Here is a 21,522-nt window from a genome sequence, read left to right on the forward strand (position 1 = left end):
ATTGTAATGCACTTTTTTCTGGTGTCCCAGAACACACGGTATCCCGCTTGCAGCTTGTTCAGAATACCACCGCTAGAATTCTGACTAAAACCAGGAAAAGTGAACATATTACCCCTGTCTTGGCCTCTTTACACTAGCTCCAGGTGCAGTATAGAATTATTTTTTAGATTAACTGACAAGGCCCTGAATGGATTAGCACCTAGTTATTTGCAGGAGTTACTGATCCCATTTCTTCCAAACCGCACTCTGAGATCGCAGGATGCGGGGCTGCTGCTTATTCCTAGGGTCAACAAAAGCAACACGGGAGGAAGGGCTTTATCTTGTCGAGCTCCTAAATTAAGGAATGCTTTGCCTTTTATAAAATGGCTTTCTTATCTTAGTGGGTTTTAATGTAACTTTCAAATTTTTGTATTATTATTATTATGTGTATACTGTTATTTAATCTGTTATTTAAATGGTCTGACTGTAGCAGTTGTATGCTATACAAATGTATTGTGGTTTGTTCTTTTTTTTCCTGCTATGTACCGTACAGTGCTTTGTGATACTTTTGTATTAAACGCACTATATAAATACAGTAAATAAACATACTGTATATCTTTTTATACCAATTCAATATGCCACATTTAATACAGGGGCTAAACAAGAGCACAGATAATTAAATAAATAAAACAGCCACTGCCATATATTATTATTGCTTGGTAACAAAAGTACAGTACAGCAGCTTGCTTTTTATAGAAGGACCTTTCTTCTGATCAAAAGCTTACATGCTTTCTGCTACTATAAAGCGTTTACTTGCATAATGAACGTGGTTTATCTTTACAAAGACTACACACTATCCTGATTATTTTCACATTAGGGGAGTACACCTGCATTCTCATGTGGAATTATTCAATCCATAGGCACAGTCTTTTTGTGCAAAGCAATATACATAACCATTCACCAAATAAACCTTTAGCAAAAAAAGGATTGGACAGATATTTCAATATTTGAACACACATGTCTATCAGTTAACCTGGAAGCAAAAATTACTAGGTTTACTAGGTTACTAAGTGAATTCTAAACATAATTCATACACACCCAACGATATTGAAAAAAAAAAAAAAAAATCCTCAATACCCCAAGGTTTTATGTAACTTATGTTTAATAAATACATTCCATTGTCCAGTGTCGTTGTCATGTTTACTGTTTTTGTAATTATCTTTAGCATTACAATGGGTATTCATATAGTGATTATGTGATAGAACTGACTGTATTTGACCATGATTGTGACCATTTCAGTGCAGGGAATTCTGCCATGGAAACACTACTCCAGCTGCTTCACAGTCTGTATCTTGTGCCATTCAAAATGAAGGGAAGTAGTGTCTTACATTCACCAATGTGAATGTCTATGATAATAGTTCACATTCTTTCGACATGAAGCATTGTGAATACAGTAATGTGCAGGCAAAGTGTGTGATTCTTTTTAAATGTATGCACTTATAAAAAGTCAAATTGTCAATACCATACATCCCCCTCCCGTCAGTAAATGTAAAATTAAAGCCACCATTGTGATGAAAAAGCTGTTGTCCATGAGCTATATCAACAGTATTACAGAATACTATATAATAAGAATTAGCAATTAAATCACAATTCTACAAATTAATGCAACAATGTAAGTGAGATACAGATGGGTGGGTGAATGGACATACGTGCGTGCAGACACCCTTAACTGTATCCCAGAATCAGATACTCAAAAACTTAAGCTAATTTATTCCACAGCGGTGGATAAATAATAATAATAATAATAATCATCATCACTGGGTAAAAGCCATATGCGTGGCAAACAACTTGTTTACAAAGGCGTCCCAGGGGGAAGGCAGGCAGCAAGTTACAATTACAATCAAGCACACACCAGACAATTTCATAATCCATGTATTATTGCATATACTTCACATTAATTACAATCACAAGGCAGGCGCAAATGACAATCTATTATAAAATGACATTGAGGATTTGAGTTCTATGGGTAATTAGTTCCGGTCTGAGGGGCCAGCAAAAGCAAAAGCTTTCCTTCCAAATGTTGTTAGGGAACCCTGAATAATTATGATGGCAAGCAAAAGCAACACAAAATCACTTTTTTTTTTTTTTTTTTTTTTAACAGTAAAACATTCAAACTAAATCCAGTAATGGCAAACAGAAAAAAAGTATGGAGAATATCTGTATCTCAGGCAAAAGAAAAAATACAAAATGATAAAAGCCACTGTGTCCGTTTGTTGTAACTAACCTATCTTTTTTTTTTTAATTAATTATTATTATTATTATTATTATTATTTTACACAAAACAATTTTTAGTTGGTATGTCACAGTACTGGTGCACCACTACCAGAGACAAGCTTGAACACAGGTCTGCTTCTGTACTGTAATTTCTCAAGTTACAACGTGGTTACTATTGTACATCAAAACTACACTCACACAGCTTTTACCATTTCCATCAGAAATCCATCCCACTGTTACATCATCATTTTGTATGCAACCATCTGCAACATGGTTCCCCTAATTCACTTTATTAAACTTAATTAGTTAGATGTTTTGGTGCCCTGCAATTTAACTGTGATTTTACTGTTTTGAGATTATGTAAAATGCTTTCAGCAGACTTCTTCAGTAAGATCTAGTGGACATTTACCTAATACTGTAAACAGGACATGTTCACCTGGGGTTATGAAAACCTACTGAAGCAGTAAGGAGAATTTTATTGAAAGATCAGTGATGTTAAACTTTAATGGTAACAGTGTATGAAACCTTCAGCAGCCTCTTTTCCAAATACCAAATGCAGAGCTATTACCTAAGGGAACTGTACACTGCACTAACTACAACAGTGTAATGCTGGTTTACTAGATGCATCATACATGTGAGCCTGGCAACCACTGAAATGACTGAAACATACAACACAAATATATGCTTCAAATCAATGAACAAAGGTGTTTGCGCAGATACACAATTTGGCATGGTGTACTTATTTGACAGAAACTCCTTTTTACCAAAACCACTTAATTCCTATAAATGCCAGCATTTACCTTGAACACTTTTGCATACAGTTTATATTACTTTATTTCTGTTTTTGAAATGATTGCTATATATAATAGATAACTATCCAATTATTATTATTAATTATTACCAGTGTTATCATTATCATTGTTATTTAAATGCATACTGATTAAAAGACCGACAAGCAATCACTACTACTATATGAATACATGTCAATTTCAGTGAGCTGCACTATTTTTCACACCTTCATCCACAGTTAAATCTCTCCAGCATCAACATCTGCTTAAATTTGAACGCTGCTGTAAAAAAATAAATAATTAAATAAATAAATAAATAAAATTGCACAGTGGGGAAATGTATTTCACACAATTCAAATCTGCTTACTTAAAAATGCACATTGATTTTTGCCTGACGCATATTTACTGCAAATTCAAAGAGCCATGAATTCCCTCTATAATAAATATGCAGCCCAGCCCCCTTGAGTTTTCCACAGGTATTTGCAATGCATAATTAACATAATTTACCTTCTTCAGCGCTGACATTCTAATGAATTGCTTGTTAGCAGATCCTCGTTTACATGTTGATGTCGGCAGGAAAGTTTAGGGATCGTGTTGTGTTAAATGTGAAATGCACCGGTACTTATGCTATATTGCGCTTGTTCTAGGTATTTGATATTCCCGTCGCCGTTTCCATGCGCTGCTGTCAAACCCCTCTACACAGATGTCCCGGTCTGCGCATGTGAAGAAAGTTGGTAGTGGTTTCTTAAACGCAGCGGGGATGAAGTGGAGCAACAGAAGTACCATGTTGATGAGGTCAAATTGCTTGCTGTATTTTTCTCATGATCATGTGTGCATTTAAAAGGCGGCGCTGTAAATAAAAACCAATAGAACGTCAGTATCTTATTTGAGTGATCGTAAGGGAGGTTGTTGGTAGGAAGTAAATGGTGGTAGACTGAAAGAGATGACTAAATAAGTGGAAGTTGTTGAAAACGCTTGCTACCACTCGATTTTTTTTTTCTGGACGTAGCTGCAAATGATTAATCGACTGTGCTTCTAAATGTCTCGCAACAGGCATGAAGGTATGTGAACATATACTTAAAATGTATACGCGTAGTGCGTTTCATATTTTCGCAAACATCGATGGTAATGCAAAGTGGTTTTGGTTTGTCACGATCATCATGCAGTTAAACAAACCTGGTTCTGTTGTTCGGTTTTAATGAAATAAATATTTCATTTTATATTTACAGTTTTCGATACACCGCACTGTAATTTTTGTTTTGTTAGTAAATTGCTTTGACTCGGAATTTGTACACAATGTTGTTAGCGTTGCCTCCTGTGTCCAGATCTGCTATTGAATGTTGCACTGTCCAGTCGTGTGCAAAACAGTACGATCAGAATGATGATTGATGCTTGTCTGTGAGCAGGGTTGTGCTCACACGAGGTATGAATAGTGTCTAGTGACCAGTATGTGTCGGTTTTTAAACACTTTTTAAAAAACTATTATAAAATCACTTTAATTTAGTTTAGTCTGTCTTGAACTTAATTATTACGTTTCTGATTAGCTACCTTTTGACTATATACCTATATATATATATATATATATATATATATATATATATATATATATATATATATATAGTTTATAAAATTGGCTTTTTAATTGAGTCATCATTTAGGATGCTGAAAAGCAACTGCAAAAGCTAATTAGTGTTAAAACTGTCGTGTTGCGTGTTTCACAATTTTACAGTTCAACAATTCCTTGGCGGCTTAAGATACTGTTCTCCAGCTCAGATGGATGTGCACCACTTTATCAGAAAGCAGCGCGTGTTGGCAGTCCAGTTAATTATTGGGACACAAAGCGTTTTACTGTAATCAAACAGGTCTGCTTCTGCTACAGTTTTCAGTAGGTTAAAAATTACACCTTCAATCACACAAGCTCCGGAAACAAAACATATTTAAAAAGAGGATTACTGCTTTGGCACGTTAATATTGAAAGTTAGCAAAATAACCTACCGATATATTTAGTATAAACATTTAGTGGTAAGTAGCAACCATAAACATGTACAACATATATTTAAAACCATATAGAATGGGTGTTGCCTGTATGTCATACCAATTTTGATGTAACTGGCAAAGGACAAGCTGTAGGTGGAAGTGTGTCTGGCGTCTGTATGTCACTCTTTCATTGTTACATATACTGTATCTAACTACCCCTTATCCAATTGTGATGAACTTGACTTTCTTTAGCACAAGTTATTGAGTGTATCAGAATCTGAGGAGGCAACCTGTCTGTCCATGTGTCATGCTTACATTTTTACATGTATGTATTCCAATTGTGATGAAACTTGCAAGGGACATGCTTTAGCACAATTTATCAAAATAATCAAAATTGCACTTGCATATAAGAAAAGTGCTTTTCAGGTGTCATGAAACCTTGGTTAGTACATTGTCTAGCATGTAAATTTGTTGAGTGTGGAGGTATACGGAGGTCTGTTTGCGTGTCATTTTTACATACAGTGGATCGAGGTGTAGTAATGTTGTTTTGTTTTTTTTTGTCATACTGAGAGGTCTTTTTTTATTGGTTTTAATTTTATTTTTCACTATGGGTTTCTACAATGGTTAGTTTCTTGCTGTGGCATGCTTTAATTATTATTATTATTTATTTCTTAGCAGACGCCCTTATCCAGGGTGACTTACAATTGTTACAAGATATCACATTATACATTATTTCACATTATACAGATATCACATTATTTTACATACAATTACCCATTTATACAGTTGGGTTTTTACTGGAGCAATCTAGGTAAAGTACCTTGCTCAAAGGTACAACAGCAGTGTCCCCCACTGGGGATTGAACCCACAACCCTCCGGTCAAGAGTCCAGAGCCCTAACCACTACTCCACACTGCTGCAGTTTTAATGGTTAAGTTTAATGCTTTAAAGGTTAAGTTCTAAATGAGAGTCTTGATATTTTGACTGAAATGATAAAGCAGCTTCAAATAAGAGTTCCTCTGAACAGGAATCCTAAAAAAAAACATTATAAAAACACATTAAAGACTGCAGTGCATGATCTGCCTTATCTGATGCATAGAAAAGCATCTTCGACTGCAAAGAACACTGTTCAGAGACTTTAATTAAAAGTAAGGATGCATGTTCAGGGATGGAAATAAGACTCCTATTGAATAGCAGTATGATCCATTACTGGTTTTACTATGAGTTTAGCGTAACACACCTGAGTTTATTACCAATTCACTGTGGCTAATCAAGCTCGTAGTAAAACTTGGAAGGGGTGAAACTGCTATGCAGTAGGAGTCTTCATTCCATCCCTTTTGTTGTTTTTATTTTTTCTCCAGTGTTCAAGGAAAAAGTTTTGAAGAGACTATATCCATTCCCTTCCGAGAATAATAACAAGCCAAAGACATTTGGTACAGTAACTGCTGTGTCAAAACTAGACCAGAAGACGAATGAAGAGTTCAAACCCTGTAAGAGCAGCAGCAGCATTGGTAAGACACTCCGATTGATCCCAGCTATTCAATGGCATGTATTGTTAGTCAGATATTATCTAGTTATTCAGCAGTTGGTCATTTAAAAATAAACCATATACTCTGGCAAACATTTTATATTTTGTTGGTTGTGGAATTTGGAGGCAGATAGTTCTGACTCATTTAAAAAAAAAAAAAAAAGGTATTTTTGTTAAGCAAAGAACTTATCACGTGTGCGTGCCAACCTGCATGTTATCCATTTACTACTAATGCAGAATTAATGTTTGTGAAATTACTAATTTAGGATTTTATATTGCATTGAACAGGAAGTGACGTGCAAGCCAGCTCTGTGCACAGGAAACAATACACAGTGAGTCTTCCGCCGGATGATTATATGATAGGTGTTGAAAAATACAGTGAGCCCAATGAGCCAGAAGCCAGAAACAGTGAAGAAGACACAGCTGGTAAGTAGGTTTTTATCTCGCATGTATGGACTCCCTTTGCAGTCAACTAAATAACTAACACCTACAGTCATCCTAAACTATTTAAGTGCATTGCTAAGTTCAAACTGTCTGGAATTGTTAGCAATCCGTGTATGTTTGTCACTGACTAGTTTAAATTCCAGATTTTGCTTAAATACAGTATTTGTCATTCCACTGGCTACACAATTTCTCTGTGTTACTATGCTAACACTTTATAACGCTATAGTGGGGAGCCATTGTTACAAGACCGTGCTATTTGTGTTCTGCCTTGTAACGGGTGAGCACTGTATAACGGGTGAGCACCGTATTAGGCCTATATCTTGATTATTTGTGGTGGATGTTTTCACTCCTGTAACTTGATCCAGTTTATGGGGACGCTTTATTATGTTTTGGTACTTTTAAGAAAACCAGAAGACACATGGGGTCCCCATGCCCAGGATTGGGAACCACTGGTCAAATTCAATTATATGCAAATTAATGTATACCAACATGTTGTACTAAAGGTTGAATATCATTTGTATATCTCATGTTTTACTAAATTGTATAGACCTGTAGCATACGTTTCTGAATTACTAGCTCAGACACAAAAATGAAAATTTATTTTTATGAAATATTCACTGGACTAGAAACCAAAAATGTGAATTGTCAGATGCAGTACATATGTCCCCTCCCTATTGTCCTCTATGACCATTCAGATGACAACTAATTTGCTTGAGAGTGGTTCCTCGTACCTCTTGACAGAATGACTGAAAATTATTGTACCATTATGTGGTGCGGTAGCCTCCTAGACCAGATGTTGATGGCAGGGACAGAAAGCTGCTCAGTTAAATGTGCTAATGTGCCTTTTAATTAAACAAATAAACAAAACAGTACAAACACGAACAAACCCACACTGGTCAAAATAAAAGGCACAAGGGCCAAAACAAAAAGTCTACAAGAACTCGCAACAATACAGGACCAGACACCCTGGAACATGATGAAACCCACAACACGGACCTCCAAAACAACTTAACTCGCCTAGTTCTCTTCCTTGCCACCCGTGAATATCTATTTTATACACCTGTGGCTGTTTAATCATTTATTCACTTGTTGACTCCAGCCACATTCCCACGTGTTTTGCAGGGAGAAATGTAACCCCCTCCCTGCCAGCCCAATATTCTCCTCACCAGCACACACTGCCACACATTTACAGTAAGCAAATACTACAAAACATATATATATATAATTTTTTTTTTTTTTTTTTTACCAAAAAGGATTATTTAAAATTCATTTAAAACAATCCGCTGACCTCCACTTATAAAACCACTTGCTTTGTCTTTGTTTTATCTCGTCATTGGTTTCTGTACCTTACTGTTCAGGTACGGTATCTGTAAAGGATATTTTTCCAGCGTTCTGGCCCTGCTGGCTGTATATTCCACTGTTGGCTTAGGCACTGGGTGGCAGTGTTGGAGAGTGCAGGATGCAGCTCCCTTACTATAGCGTGGTAAGTGACAGTGCTGGACTTATCCTTCACTGTCTTGTTGGTGTACTCGCTTCATCTTCAGAATTCATAGAGCATATGACCTTTGCCACCACTCTGCGTCTTCTTATTCTTTAGGCCTCCAGTGCAGGAGTCTGTTGAGTTAGATATCTAGCCATGCCAGCTTTAGTGTCGGGTGGATGAGGTGTGCAATTATCCATTTGTTGCTGAATGAGTATAAATGAGATGCTGACCCACCGTCGGATACAAACGGCTTTTAGTCACTCATGCCTCGTTGAGATTTCAACGTGGGATCTTGATGAAAGGCTGCAGTACAGGGGCCAAAGTCACTGCTGGATAAACCCCTCTCTCTGTTATGATGCATTACATGGGTGGTGTGGGTACATTTAGTTCACTGTAATGCCAGTTGCAGACAGTGCAGAACTATTGTTAGTAATAGGAACCCATTGTTGAACTGTAGTTTTAATCCATTTTTGGGGTACTGCATACAACTTTGACAAGTACCTGCTTTACAGTTACACCTACTAAAGTGCAGTGAAGCAATCCCCGAGTACAAAGTTATCTTTGAAAAATGTGACCACTTTGCTTCATTGCAGTCCTTGACCCAGGCATCTTATTGTATGGCTTACAGTATGTCTATTTTCATCAAGGGCTGTCTTCCATTTGAGGAAGGTGCTTTCATTCACTGTAAGCAGAAAACTGTAGTTGTATTGCAGAATGTAAATGTGTCTTGCAGTGCATGTTTTGTTTTTAGTGTGATTTTATATATATAATATATAAATAAATAAATAAATATATATATGGCCCTATGAAAATCTCAGAAATTCTTTAAAATTCACGGTAGTGTCACGGGTAAAGTATCGTATTTTGCAGAATGTGCACAGAACGATTTATAAATTGTGGACAGATTATTTCTTTCTTTTATTTTCAGTATTTTTTTTAAAACATTAAATATAGAGATAAATGCACTGACATCATCATCAAAATCAACGACAAATTTATTCAATCACTTTCACAATAGCTTGTGAAACAGTGTTGTAATTAACAGCCTGTAGGTAGTGTATCTGCAGGGACAGCTCTCAGTTCTAGTACGTCAGATGCATGTTCACCATTTAGGTCTTGCAAAACAAGTACAATGTGTAACCCATACTGGTCTTGGGCATGAGTCGACTCTTCAGTGACCACTGACAAGCAACCAGACTGTTTTACCAATTCCATGATCTCCTGCTTGTGATACTCAACAACTTTAGGTAAGCATTCATGTCTCAGCTGGGCTGATGAAGGAATCGCTCCACCAATTGTTAGTCAGTCTGAAGAATTTACGTAACTTTTGGTTGTCTAATTTTTCAAGAGGGATATTTGCGCAAACAAATGTCTCTGTCGGGTCAAAATGTAATGTGTTTCGTGCTTCATGGTTTTCAGTGGACTTTTAAGAACATAAGAAAGTTTACAAACGAGAGGAGGCCATTGGGCCCATCTTGCTCGTTTGGTTGTTAGTAGCTTATTGATCCCAGAATCTCATCAAGCAGCTTCTTGAAGGATCCCAGGGTGTCAGCTTCAACAACATTACTGGGGAGTTGGTTCCAGACCCTCGCAATTCTCTGTGTAAAAAGTGCCTCCTATTTTCTGTTCTGAATGCCCCTTTATCTAATCTCCATTTGTGACCCCTGGTCCTTGTTTCTTTTTTCAGGTCAAAAAAGTCCCCTGGGTCGACATTGTCAATACATTTTAGAATTTTTAGTGCTCGAATCAGATCACTGCATAGTCTTCTTTGTTCAAGACTGAACAGATTCAATTCTTTTAGCCTGTCTGCATGTGACATGCCTTTTAAACCCGGGATAATTCTGGTTGCTCTTCTTTGCACTCTTCTAGAGCAGCAATATCCTTTTTGTAACAAGGTGGCTAGAACTGAACACAGTATTCTAGATGAGGTCTCATTAATGCATTGTAAAATTTTAACATTACTTCACTTGATTTAAATTCAACACTTTTCACAATATATCTGAGCATCTTGTTGGCCTTTTTTATAGTTCCCCACATTGTCTAGATGAAGACATTTCTGAGTCAACATAAACTCCTAGGTCTTTTTCATAGATTCCTTCTTCAATTTCAGTATCTCCCATATGATTTTTATAATGCACATTTTTATTTCTGAATGCTGTCTAGATCATTTTGAATGACCTTTGCAGCTTCAACAGTGTTTGCTACTCCTCCTATTTTTAACAAGTTTGCTTACTATACCAGAATCTACATAATTAATGTATATTAGAAATAGCAGAGGACCTAATACTGATCCCTGTGATACACCACTGGTTACCTTGCTCCATTTTGAGGTTTCTCCTCTAATCGGTACTTTCTGTTTTCTACAGGTTATCCACTCCTTAATCCATGTGCACGCATTTCTTTGAATCCTGACTGCGTTCAGTTTGAGAATTAATCTTTTATGCGGGACTTTGTCAAAAGCTTTCTGGAAATCTAAATAAACCATGTCATATGCTTTGCAATTATCCATTGTCGATGTTGCATCATCAAAAAAATTAAGCAGGTTAGTTAGACACGATCTCCCTTTCCTAAAACCATGCTGACTGTCTCCCAGGATACTGTTAACATATAGGTAATTTTCCATTTTGGATCTTATAGTTTCCATAAGTTTACATATAATAGAAGTCAGACTTATTGGTCTGTAGTTACCTGGTTCGGTTTTGTCTCCCTTTTTGTGGATCGCTATTACGTTTGCAAACATGGAAGTCACCGTTTTTTTTTGTTTCTTTGCAAGTAAAGCAGTTGCAGTATTCCTCTGGATATCTGCCTTTCTCTTCCGGTGAATATTTGAATCCAAATGCCTGTCAACAGCCGATTCTCTGTAATGATCTACAGTAAGATCTCCCAGCACATCTCCACTCTGGCACGCACTTGCCGATTCTTCCTGAGCAACATCCGAAGAATCCGTCCCTTCCTCACCAACTATACTACCCAGCTCCTGGTCCAGGCCCTGGTACTCTCCCGCCTAGACTACTGCAACTCCCTCCTGGCTGGCCTCCCTGCGTCCGCCACCCGTCCGCTCCAGCTAATCCAGAACTCTGCTGCCCGCCTGGTGTTCTCTCTGCCTCGCTTCGCCCACGCTACTCCACTACTCCGCTCGCTCCACTGGCTCCCGATCACCGCTCGCATCCAGTTCAAGACTCTTGTACTAGCCTACAGATGCCTTGACCAGTCTGCACCCAGCTACCTCCAGACCCTCATCTCTCCCTACACCCCCACTCGACCTCTCCGCTCCGCCTGCACTAGAAGACTAGCTCTACCACCGCTACGCTCCCCTGCCTCCAAAGCCCGCTCCTTCTCCACCCTTGCTCCGCAGTGGTGGAATGACCTTCCTACAGATGTCAGGACTGCCCAGTCCCTGACCACATTCCGGCGCCTCCTTAAGACTCACCTCTTCAAAGAGCACCTGTAGAACTCCTCTGTTTGTATCCTGGGACACTATCACCCTTCATGTAAATGTGCTTTATTTTGCTCTTATCAGCCCCTATTTTACTGCATTTAATCCTGTACTTCAGAATACTGTAATCTGCCAAGTGTTTAACCTGTAGTACTTTGTATTTAATCACATCCTGATGTAACTATCACTATTTAATCATATCCTGATGTAACTATCACTATTACCTGCTGTATTATTGAATTGTGGTTTGTCAAACTTGTACTTTGCTTGAACAAAAGTTATTGTATTTCTTGCTCTTATTGTATTACTTGTATTGTAACACTTGAAATGTTTTTGCTTACGATTGTAAGTCGCCCTGGATAAGGGCGTCTGCTAAGAAATAAATAATAATAATAATAATAAAGTAATGTTGCAGGATGTACAGATGAGCTTACCTCCATAGCTTTGTAAAACTCCTGCTGGATACTGCTTTACTTGATCTGCTATAGTATTTTCATTTCCCGCCTAGATTGCATATAGTCACATGCACATGGCGAATAGTGTGTACTATTACTGTGTACATGTGCATGGCGAATAGTACACACAGGAGAGCTGTTCAGTTTTGTTAATGTGATTTTTTTTTTTTGTATGAAATTTATTTTTATTTCTTAAGAATACTGTAAAAATCGCAGTATTGGGCTAATTTCACAATTTCTGCGCAGCCTGTGAAATCATGATTTACACAGGGCCTTATTTATATAGCACTTTTTATAGAAAAGTATCACAAAGCACTGTGCAGTACATAGCAGAAAAACCACAATACATTTATAGCATGTCACACATACAACTGCCTCAGTAAATTGTTTATCATATGTGATGTGATAAATATTAGTAGCAAAGTAGGAACAAATGAGCAAAATTGCACAAGTGGGCCTACATAGGATTGGTTAATACACATACAAAAATAAGAATGTAGCAATAGACAGATTTATTTCTACAAATGTGTTCTATGGTAGTTCCATTTAAACAAATTCAATAGTAAATATTTCATTTGTCAGTCATAAATTCCCATCTTTTATAGACATTTATTTTTAACTTCTTGTCCTCATTGAATTAAACTGTAAGTTGTCGGCAGTTAAATAGTCTAGTATTATGTTCCTTGGGAGTTTCAGTCAGAGCACTGTGCAACATTTTTCTATTTATTTTTTTCAATTTTGTTCCAGAATTTATCACTTTTGATCCTTCACAGCACTTATCCATTGAAATGCTAGAGTCCTATGTTTGGGATTGTGTGGTAAATGTAAAGGAATGTTAAAAACTGTCAGTCTTCTTGCCTATTCTGGTCAACTGTCCATGGTAAGTGTTTTCAGTACAGTATGGCTATGCGACCCTTGATGTACTGGCTGTAGAATTGGTTTGATTTGATTATTTAAGGTCATCTAACAAAACCATGGCACTGAATATGTTATACAGCACTGTCTCTCTTCTAGTATACAGAAAAAAGAACCATAGAGGTGTTTTACTCTTTACTTCTACAAACTGTGTCCCAGGCAGTGATGTCATGGGGGAGGGGAGGGATCGGGTAGACGACGATGATGACAACCAGGACCGTTCTGGTCTCTGGGCGGCCCGGAAAAGCAAATAATGCAAATAATGTCATGTTGTCAAAACACTTGTCCTTTTTGAAGTTCTGACAGTCTTTGTTCACTCATTTCTCACTTTTCGGTATGATTTTGTCTGCATTAGAATCATACCCTAAATTTTTTTTTTTCGTTTTGGCTGAACAGTGATAGTTTGCGCAGAACAGGTTTGCTAGAGTGTGCGAGCGACAAACCTCACGTACGGCCAGCACGTGTGCAGGCACGACAGACCTCACGTACGGCCAGCACGTGTGCAGGCACGACAGACCTTGCGTACGGCCAGCACGTGTGCAGGCACGACAGACCTCGCGTACGGCCAGCACGTGTGCAGGCACGACAGACCTCGCGTACGGCCAGCACGTGTGCGGTGCACAAAAGATCAGGTGTTCTTGGATGTCAACGGCTTTTCAAAACTGAAAATCAGGAAGAGAAATGGGAGGGGGGGGGGAAGGAATCAAACTGAGAAACGAGCAGCTTTCTTAAGTATTTAACTCTTGCAAATCAAGCCAAAAATGACGTCCTTTTACAAGGAAAATTTAACAGTAGGTCCAACAGCCTGGACAAAGACGCAACTATCTCTCTGTTGGAAAAGCATTAATAGTAAAATTGACTAGTCTGGACGTCGCCGGTTCGAGTCCAGGCTATTCCTTTGCCGACCGAGGAGGGGAGCTCCCAGGGGACGGCGCACAATAAAACTCCACATTGTACCTTGCCTAAATTGCCATGTCAAGGTACTATGCAAGTCTATAACTACAAGGGGTTTTTCAAGCATGTTCCTTTGCTCCTTGTATCCTACTGCTTTTCAGTATACAGTACTTTAAACTTGTTAATAGGGAATATTGTAATTGCCATGAGCCCTCATAGCCCTTTTGAATTACCTGAGATGCATTTTGTGACCACAGCTGTCCTCTACCCACACAAGCATGTGTCGTCACATAATTTTAGTGCTTTCTCTAGCAACGTTGCACTTGAGCAACACTGCACTGTTGTGAATTGTCAATATAAAAATAGAGAGTTGGAAGTCCCTGTGTTGTCTTAAGCATTTAACTGTGCCTTTTCGTTATGTTTTTGTAGAGGAGGGTACTCCTGAAAAGATACAAAGAAGGAGGAAGAGGAAGAAAAGAAATATTGGGAATTCTTCACAGGAAAAAGGAGATGCTAGGGGAGGTGATACTGTGGCCAAGCAGGACAAGGAAAAACAAAACCTAACTGTGAAAGTAAGTAAGAACAAAAAAAGAAAACTGAAAAAGAAACGACACAAGGAAAAGCTTCGTTCTGCAGGAATGATACCTAAATCCATGGCTGTGGAGTTCACTTATCAGCCAGGAGAATCCAGCAGTGAAGATGAAGATCTGGATGCAACGGAAAGGAAGGCAGCAGAGGTATTGGATTTCTTACAAGCAACGCAGGAGATCTATTTTGCTGACCGTGAGTTGCTGTCTTTTTTGTTTCTTTTTCTTTTGATGTCGTTTTGATATAGCAAGCACATAGGGATTTGATACATGCTAAATTTAACTACTGTATACTGTAACCATGCTCATTATTAATAAAAATCCATATTGCCTATAGCATTGCCCAGAAATAGACACATAAGTAATCCTACCTGTTCTCCTGAAATTGTTCCATTCTGCATGATCAATTAAAATTGACCAGAAGTCTGCAAATTTTGTAGACAGAAGTACTGTAAATTATAAAACCTCTTGCTTATACTCAAGGCAGACGTGTTTTGAAGTTACAGATGAACCTGTTTTATATCACCTTGCTTAATGTCATACCCCGTTTTTATTATCATGATTTTTCAAAAACCACTCGCCATTCACCATAGGTTCTTTTGAGAGATTACCTTTCAATATCATTTCATAAACCCGCTTGTTGTCACATTTTGTGCAGCCTGTCAAATTCTGCATGGCCTTTAAGTAAGCACAGAATATAATTAATTTTCGACGCAACTAACCACCAATAATCATCTCGCCTGAAACTGACATTTTATGCAGCCAGTCAAATGCTGCGTGGGTGGTCTTAATGGGATACAGTTCAGTTACAAAACACCAGTCACCAAATTTTTCAACAGTCAGTCTACAAATGCACACAAAAAACACCAAGTGCAATGCCTATTGATAGTTCTCATCAGTTGACAATTCATACCTTTTTTTACATAATGATACAAACAGTTTTGTTCCAGGTATTGATATAAAACGTATTTGTCCTTTTATATCACAAATTATGCCTGCACGACAATCATGATATAAAGCAGGTTCATCTGTATTTGCAAAAATTTGCTTGGGTTTGCGTCCTTCAATTGACCACCGAAGAGTTTTTCATGTGACCCTATTCTAAATATTGCAGTCTTAAAAGTTGGCACTGTTCTTGTATCTTCAGCATGTAATGTAACAAGCCAGTTAGTTTAATTGGATTAACAGAGCAGTGACCGTTTTGGTTTCGTTTCAATCCCATAATTCCTCCAGAAACCACTGCAGGGCAACCTGACAACTGAGTCTATTTACAAACATTAAAAGATGTACAATGTGCTACTTGTTCTACACGACTCCATGTAGAGCAGAGACACATGGGAGCTTGTTTATTTGTAAATTAAAGCGTTGGCACCACCAGATATGTTGAAATGGGGGCATCCTTTTATGGTACCTAAAATTGTCTATGTCTGGAAATATAATACACTGATCCATAGCAGCCATACAAACAGCCAATGTATTGACAACATTTATTGGGTGCTTAACATTGTTTCCACAGTGTTGCAAGACAGGTGAGAACTTAAATATAATACTTCAGAATTACACACAATCTTATTGGGAGTGATGTCATAGGTACATTCTGTACTTGAGGTGAAATACTAGTTTTTTTTTTTAATTATAATTTATATATATACACACACACAGTGTTCTGTGTAAAACCTTTTGTTTTACATTGTCACAGGCACATCCCCTGTTTCTGAGCCCATGGTTCCTCCTGCGACTGTTGGTGGCATTCTGAACAATCTTTACACTCGCACTGTGCCTTCCTCAGACGTGGCCGTGCTGTATGAGCTCAAGTCCCTTGTCCTCCTGCAGGATATTGAAATGCTAAAGAGCGCTCTGGAAGAATTCCAAGACAATTCAATGATGCCTCCCGGTATGTGCTTACCTTGTCAATATCCTTTTTTTATTAGTCCAAAATGCCTGACTTGTTCCATCTGTATTCTTGTCATTTTTAGAAACTATAAAATACTTTTCAAAGGCTTTATAGAGATCCTTTTTGGTTATGCCATCATACAGTTGCAGAAATAAATCAAACCAAAGCTTCCAACACAAACCGTGAACTTTAGGTCAGCAGCTATCTCATAATTAGATTAGTCTTGTTGTTTCTTAATCAACATGCCCGGTCATATGGCTTCAGACATGCCAACTTGCCTCCATTGAGCAGGTTGGCCACGTGCATTCTGCAGCCTGCTTATGTTTACCTGATGAGAGCTTAAACTCTGCCACAATTAAAGGTGTCAAGCTCATGAAATCTATTTCCATACCTCTTAGCCTTTGTGCTTTTTGTCACCGCTTCCTTTATCCTTGTGCATTTGAATTAGAATTGCTTTAACTGGGGTCTTTTCATTTCATCTAAAGTTTGGCAGATCTAAATACCACTGTCCTTTTAAAGGCTATGTTCACACCGAGGACACTTTGGGGGTTGCTTCCGCAATCGGTACGTCTCGGTTAGGTTGCAGATAGTGTGAGCAACGAAGTTCACTGGACAAACTACGGTGTCATTTTAGTAATGTCATTTTAGTAATTACCTTATTTTCCCCAAAGTGAGCTTCAAACATTTTGTAAACTCCAGGCTTATGGCAGGACAGTGTGTGTGTCTATTTTGATATAGATAGATTGTGTAACACAGCCTCATGGCTGAGGTTCGTTTTGCCCTTTTTAAACACAGAACCAGACACCAGAATTACACCAGCACTTGCGTGCACTTTTATTTTTACACAACAAAAATAAACAAAACAAAAACCTAACTCACACATGGAGTACTAACTAAACTTTGTACTGTCCTTTAACAAACTAGCTGTTTACCAGTCACAAAACATGAACTTTATAACACAAACAAAAAGGTTTACACACTACCTTTTTGTTTAAGCCACACCGGTCTCTTCACACAGACTGGAGACTGCCTGGAATGAACATTTCTAATCACAGGCAGGTGTCCCTCATTAATTATTAGCCAGGTGAATCTCATCCTGGCTCCCTCCTGTGGCATTCTGGGGGGTGTAGTCCTTTAACCCCTCCTGGACTACAAACGGGAGGTGTTTGGAAACGGGGACAAATTCACTTAAGCATTTACCCCAGTCTTATATGAATACATGTCTATTAATGCATGCACCCCAATTCCCACATTAAACGCTTCCACATCATTGTGTGCCTAATTGTCTCTAAACAAACATTCAGGTTTTTCTATTTTTTTTAAATTTTTTTTTTGTATCTTTTTTTCAAATTTCTATAGTTTTGTTAGTTGAGCCGTCATTAACAGCTCAAGAAAGCAACAGCAACCTCAGCTTTCTCATGCACTGGTGGTTTACTTGTCTGTATGCAGTAACTCTTCACACCCCAGTGGTGCGGAGTACATCAGGATAGGAATCAATACTTTAAATAGGAATGCATTATATTATCTTGTTTTCTTCACACAATGCCAATTAAAACTAATACTTTCAGGTTGTGATGGTTGTTTTTAATTTACATATTGGAGCCCAAAATGTTTATTTTACAGAGTGCATTGATTTAATACTGCCTGCTGTTTTAAAATTGCCATGGTTTTTTTTTTTTGTTTGTTTTACAGAGGAGGCCACTGCAATCTGTTCCTTATTTAGATACTGGATTACACACATCTTGCCTCTGCGCAAACAGGAACTAAAGTAATCAAAGCTGCTTTACCTTGTTGAACATGAATGCATGTAAATCTGCAGAATAGTGTTAGTATATGCATATATACTAAAGAGTAATGTGGCATGGACTTTAGAAACCTTTTAAACTGTGAACTGATAAGTGTTGAGATTTTGTAATCTGTATTTTGTGACTGCTGTATTGTGTTGTATCAAGGTAAGCATGCATTAACAATTAAATATTAATCCATATCCAAGAGTCATCTTTGGCCTTCAAGTATCACTGGAGAACAGTATGAACTTTGGTGTATATGTATGTGTGTATACAGGTGTTGGGTTTTTTTTTTAAACACTGATACAGAAGTTTTGTTCAGACATTTTTAGGTGTTTATTCTTAACCGTGAAGTTTTTGTTGTGCTTTTTTAAAATCTTTTCAATTTTGAATTGGCAAATATCCATAGAAGTTGTTCAAAGTGAGTCTAATTTTATCTCCCTGATGCAATGACTGTGTTTGCAGTTGTCATCCATAACCTCAAACACTTAATCAGAAATTCTGAGGTCAAATTTACAAATACAGATTAATAGTCTGAATCTTTTAACCCCCCCCCCCCCCCCTCATCCCCCAAATTTCAAATCATCCCACAACTTCCCCTGTCTCTATCTTGCAGTAGTCTCCTCTAAATAGGACACCTCCTATAGACAGATGGTTTTAAGTAATCCCACAAAACAACACTGATAAATTCTTTAGTTGGCATGTTGTCTAATTATTTTCTACAATGTGTAACCTAAGAAATTTTGTGTGTTCCTGTTGGAGTTCCATCCTCATTTAACAGTAGCAATCCGTTGTTCAGCTAATCACTGGGAGATCAGTGATCCAGGCATAGCAACTGACTCAACCCATGATCCTGGGTAAGTCTCAAACATGTGATGCTCACATGCCACAGAGCCACCCTGAAACTGGACACAAACAGAACCTCGCTGGAATGACCCCTACACATAATCTATGATGCAACTCATTACAATTAATATCTTTGTCAAGAAATGCCTTACCAAATAGGTCTTACTGGTGAGTGGTCATTTTTTAAAACTGTTATAAACTTGTGTTCTAAAAACTATTATCAATCTATTTTATAATACATGTAGCTGCTGTTTAATGATTATTAGGTTAAATTGTAGGCCACAAGAGTTGTACAAACCACAAATGTAATCTCCCACAAATGTAATAACCACCTGTTCACATATATAATGTCTCCCACAAATGTTGCATCCATGATAATGCCCGTGAATTACTTAATACATATTTATGTATTTAAATAGCAGTTTAACTTATAATTATTAATATTCATTAGTGCCGGTTTTGGATATAAAGATTTTTTTTTTTTTTTTTTTATGTAAAAGCCATTCGCATACCCCCAGTAATGACTTCCCAATGATTAAAGTATATACTCTTCTAGTTAATTATGACAAATGTTTTTTTTGTTTGGTTGTTTTTTGTAATAAATAATAACTGAAAGTTGGTAGATGAGCATAGCATTTGTGGGCAGTTATTACATTTGTGGTTTGAGTAATTCTTTTTTTTTTTTTTAACACATGGAATACAGTTGCTCCCCTTAGGGCAACTGCTGGTCTACAGTACCTGCAAGGACATTGTATGGTATATTACTATTTTACTTGTGTACCTAGACGCAAGCTTTATGAAGCAGACTCTGCTGCTTCAGCATACAATTATGCCTGTTCGATATTTTCTTAATTAGTGCCAACTGTGATTTGGTTTTCTTATTTGGTGTTTGCTGTCCTTTAACAGCTGGAAATGAAGAACTTGCTATTGTTTTAAAATTAAACAAGTTGAACATTTTCGTTCAGTTCACAGCTATCTTGGAAAATGTGTGTGTATCGGAATCATGCATATACCATATTTGTCAAAGTTCATAAGAATTTTGCATTTGTGTTCTCCACAATATACATTTCCATTAGGATTTAATTTAGCTCTAAATTTGTGCAAACATTGTGTAATATGTTTAAGGAATGTGCAAAATTCACCGTAAAAGAGTACTTTTCTGCTGCAATTACTTTCCCTAATTACCATGCTCGCTAACTATTCCAGCAAAAACGCTCCTTTCTCAAACCATCTCATCTCGTCTTTTGCTGTAGCATTTATGAGGCTGGGGCCTAGTACGTATGTTGCCTTCACTTAAACGCTTAAGTCACAGCACCAAATGTGATTTACAATAAAAAAAATATCAAAATGAATTTAAATGTATCCAGGGGCTGAGGAGGAAGTAATATCCATTTGAAGTGCTTATCGGTCCGTACTGCCGTAAGCGCCAGTGCTGTTTTGCTGTAAAATTAGATTGCAGCAAGCTTAATTTGCTAATATTTTAGTTCACAACAAACCCTTGTGTAGAGATGCTGCTGCCCATCTCATTGTCACTCACTCCTGCTTGTTTTCTGCCAGCAAAGCGGAAAATAATTTAATCTCAGGCAAGGCCCCTGAGGGAATCTTAAACCGGGCATGCATATTTTGTGTGTGTAGTATAGATTGGTCACTTATTTACACTGTATTTACTATACAGTGTACTAAACTAGCCTATACCTAATTCCCCTCTCCACACACACATACAAAACTAATCATTTTGCAGACAGAATACCTATCCTACCTAGCCCATCGCCTGCTGTAATCCCCACAGACAAATCACAGGTGATGGTTTAAGCCAGGGGTCTCCAGCCGTGGTCCTGGAGCGCCCCTATCCAGCAGGTTTTATAGGTGTCTGTATTATCAGTGGCTAAATATCTGGACACCTGTTAATCTTGACTAAGCCAATAATTGGTTCAATTAAGTAACAGAGATTGGTTGAAAAGAAAACCAGCAGCCACAGTAGCTCTCCAGGACCAGGGTTGGAGACCGCTGGTTTAAGCAATTTAGCAGGTCTTTATGTGCTTGTAGGACACTGTGGTGTAGATTAGTATAGATTATGTAGGACCAAGGGAGGATATAAACACATCCTAGTAGTAATAAATACAGTGGTACAAAGGTAGAGCTTTCTGGGCTGTGGAAACTGTTGGGGAAAAAAAGGGTTTCGCCCAGTCATCTTTTTTCAAGTTCTGGGCCAATCTAGATTCATCCAACTGGACAG

The 21,522-nt window shown here is 37.8% G+C and overlaps 1 protein-coding gene across 1 annotated transcript; it reads left to right on the forward strand.

Annotated features, from left to right (window-relative positions):
* The first annotated feature begins 3,613 nt into the window (after positions 1-3,613).
* LOC117402661 (glutamate-rich protein 1) lies at positions 3,614-18,640 on the forward strand. Its single transcript, XM_034921238.2, has 6 exons — positions 3,614-4,102; positions 6,379-6,528; positions 6,834-6,971; positions 14,602-14,955; positions 16,459-16,653; positions 18,346-18,640. The coding sequence occupies exons 1-6, from the start codon at positions 4,081-4,083 to the stop codon at positions 18,423-18,425; spliced, it is 939 nt and encodes a 312-aa protein (XP_034777129.2). The 5' UTR covers positions 3,614-4,080; the 3' UTR covers positions 18,426-18,640.
* The last annotated feature ends 2,882 nt before the right edge of the window (positions 18,641-21,522 follow it).

Source organism: Acipenser ruthenus, chromosome 5 (genome assembly GCF_902713425.1).
Source record: "Acipenser ruthenus chromosome 5, fAciRut3.2 maternal haplotype, whole genome shotgun sequence".
Lineage (NCBI taxonomy): Eukaryota > Metazoa > Chordata > Actinopteri > Acipenseriformes > Acipenseridae > Acipenser > Acipenser ruthenus.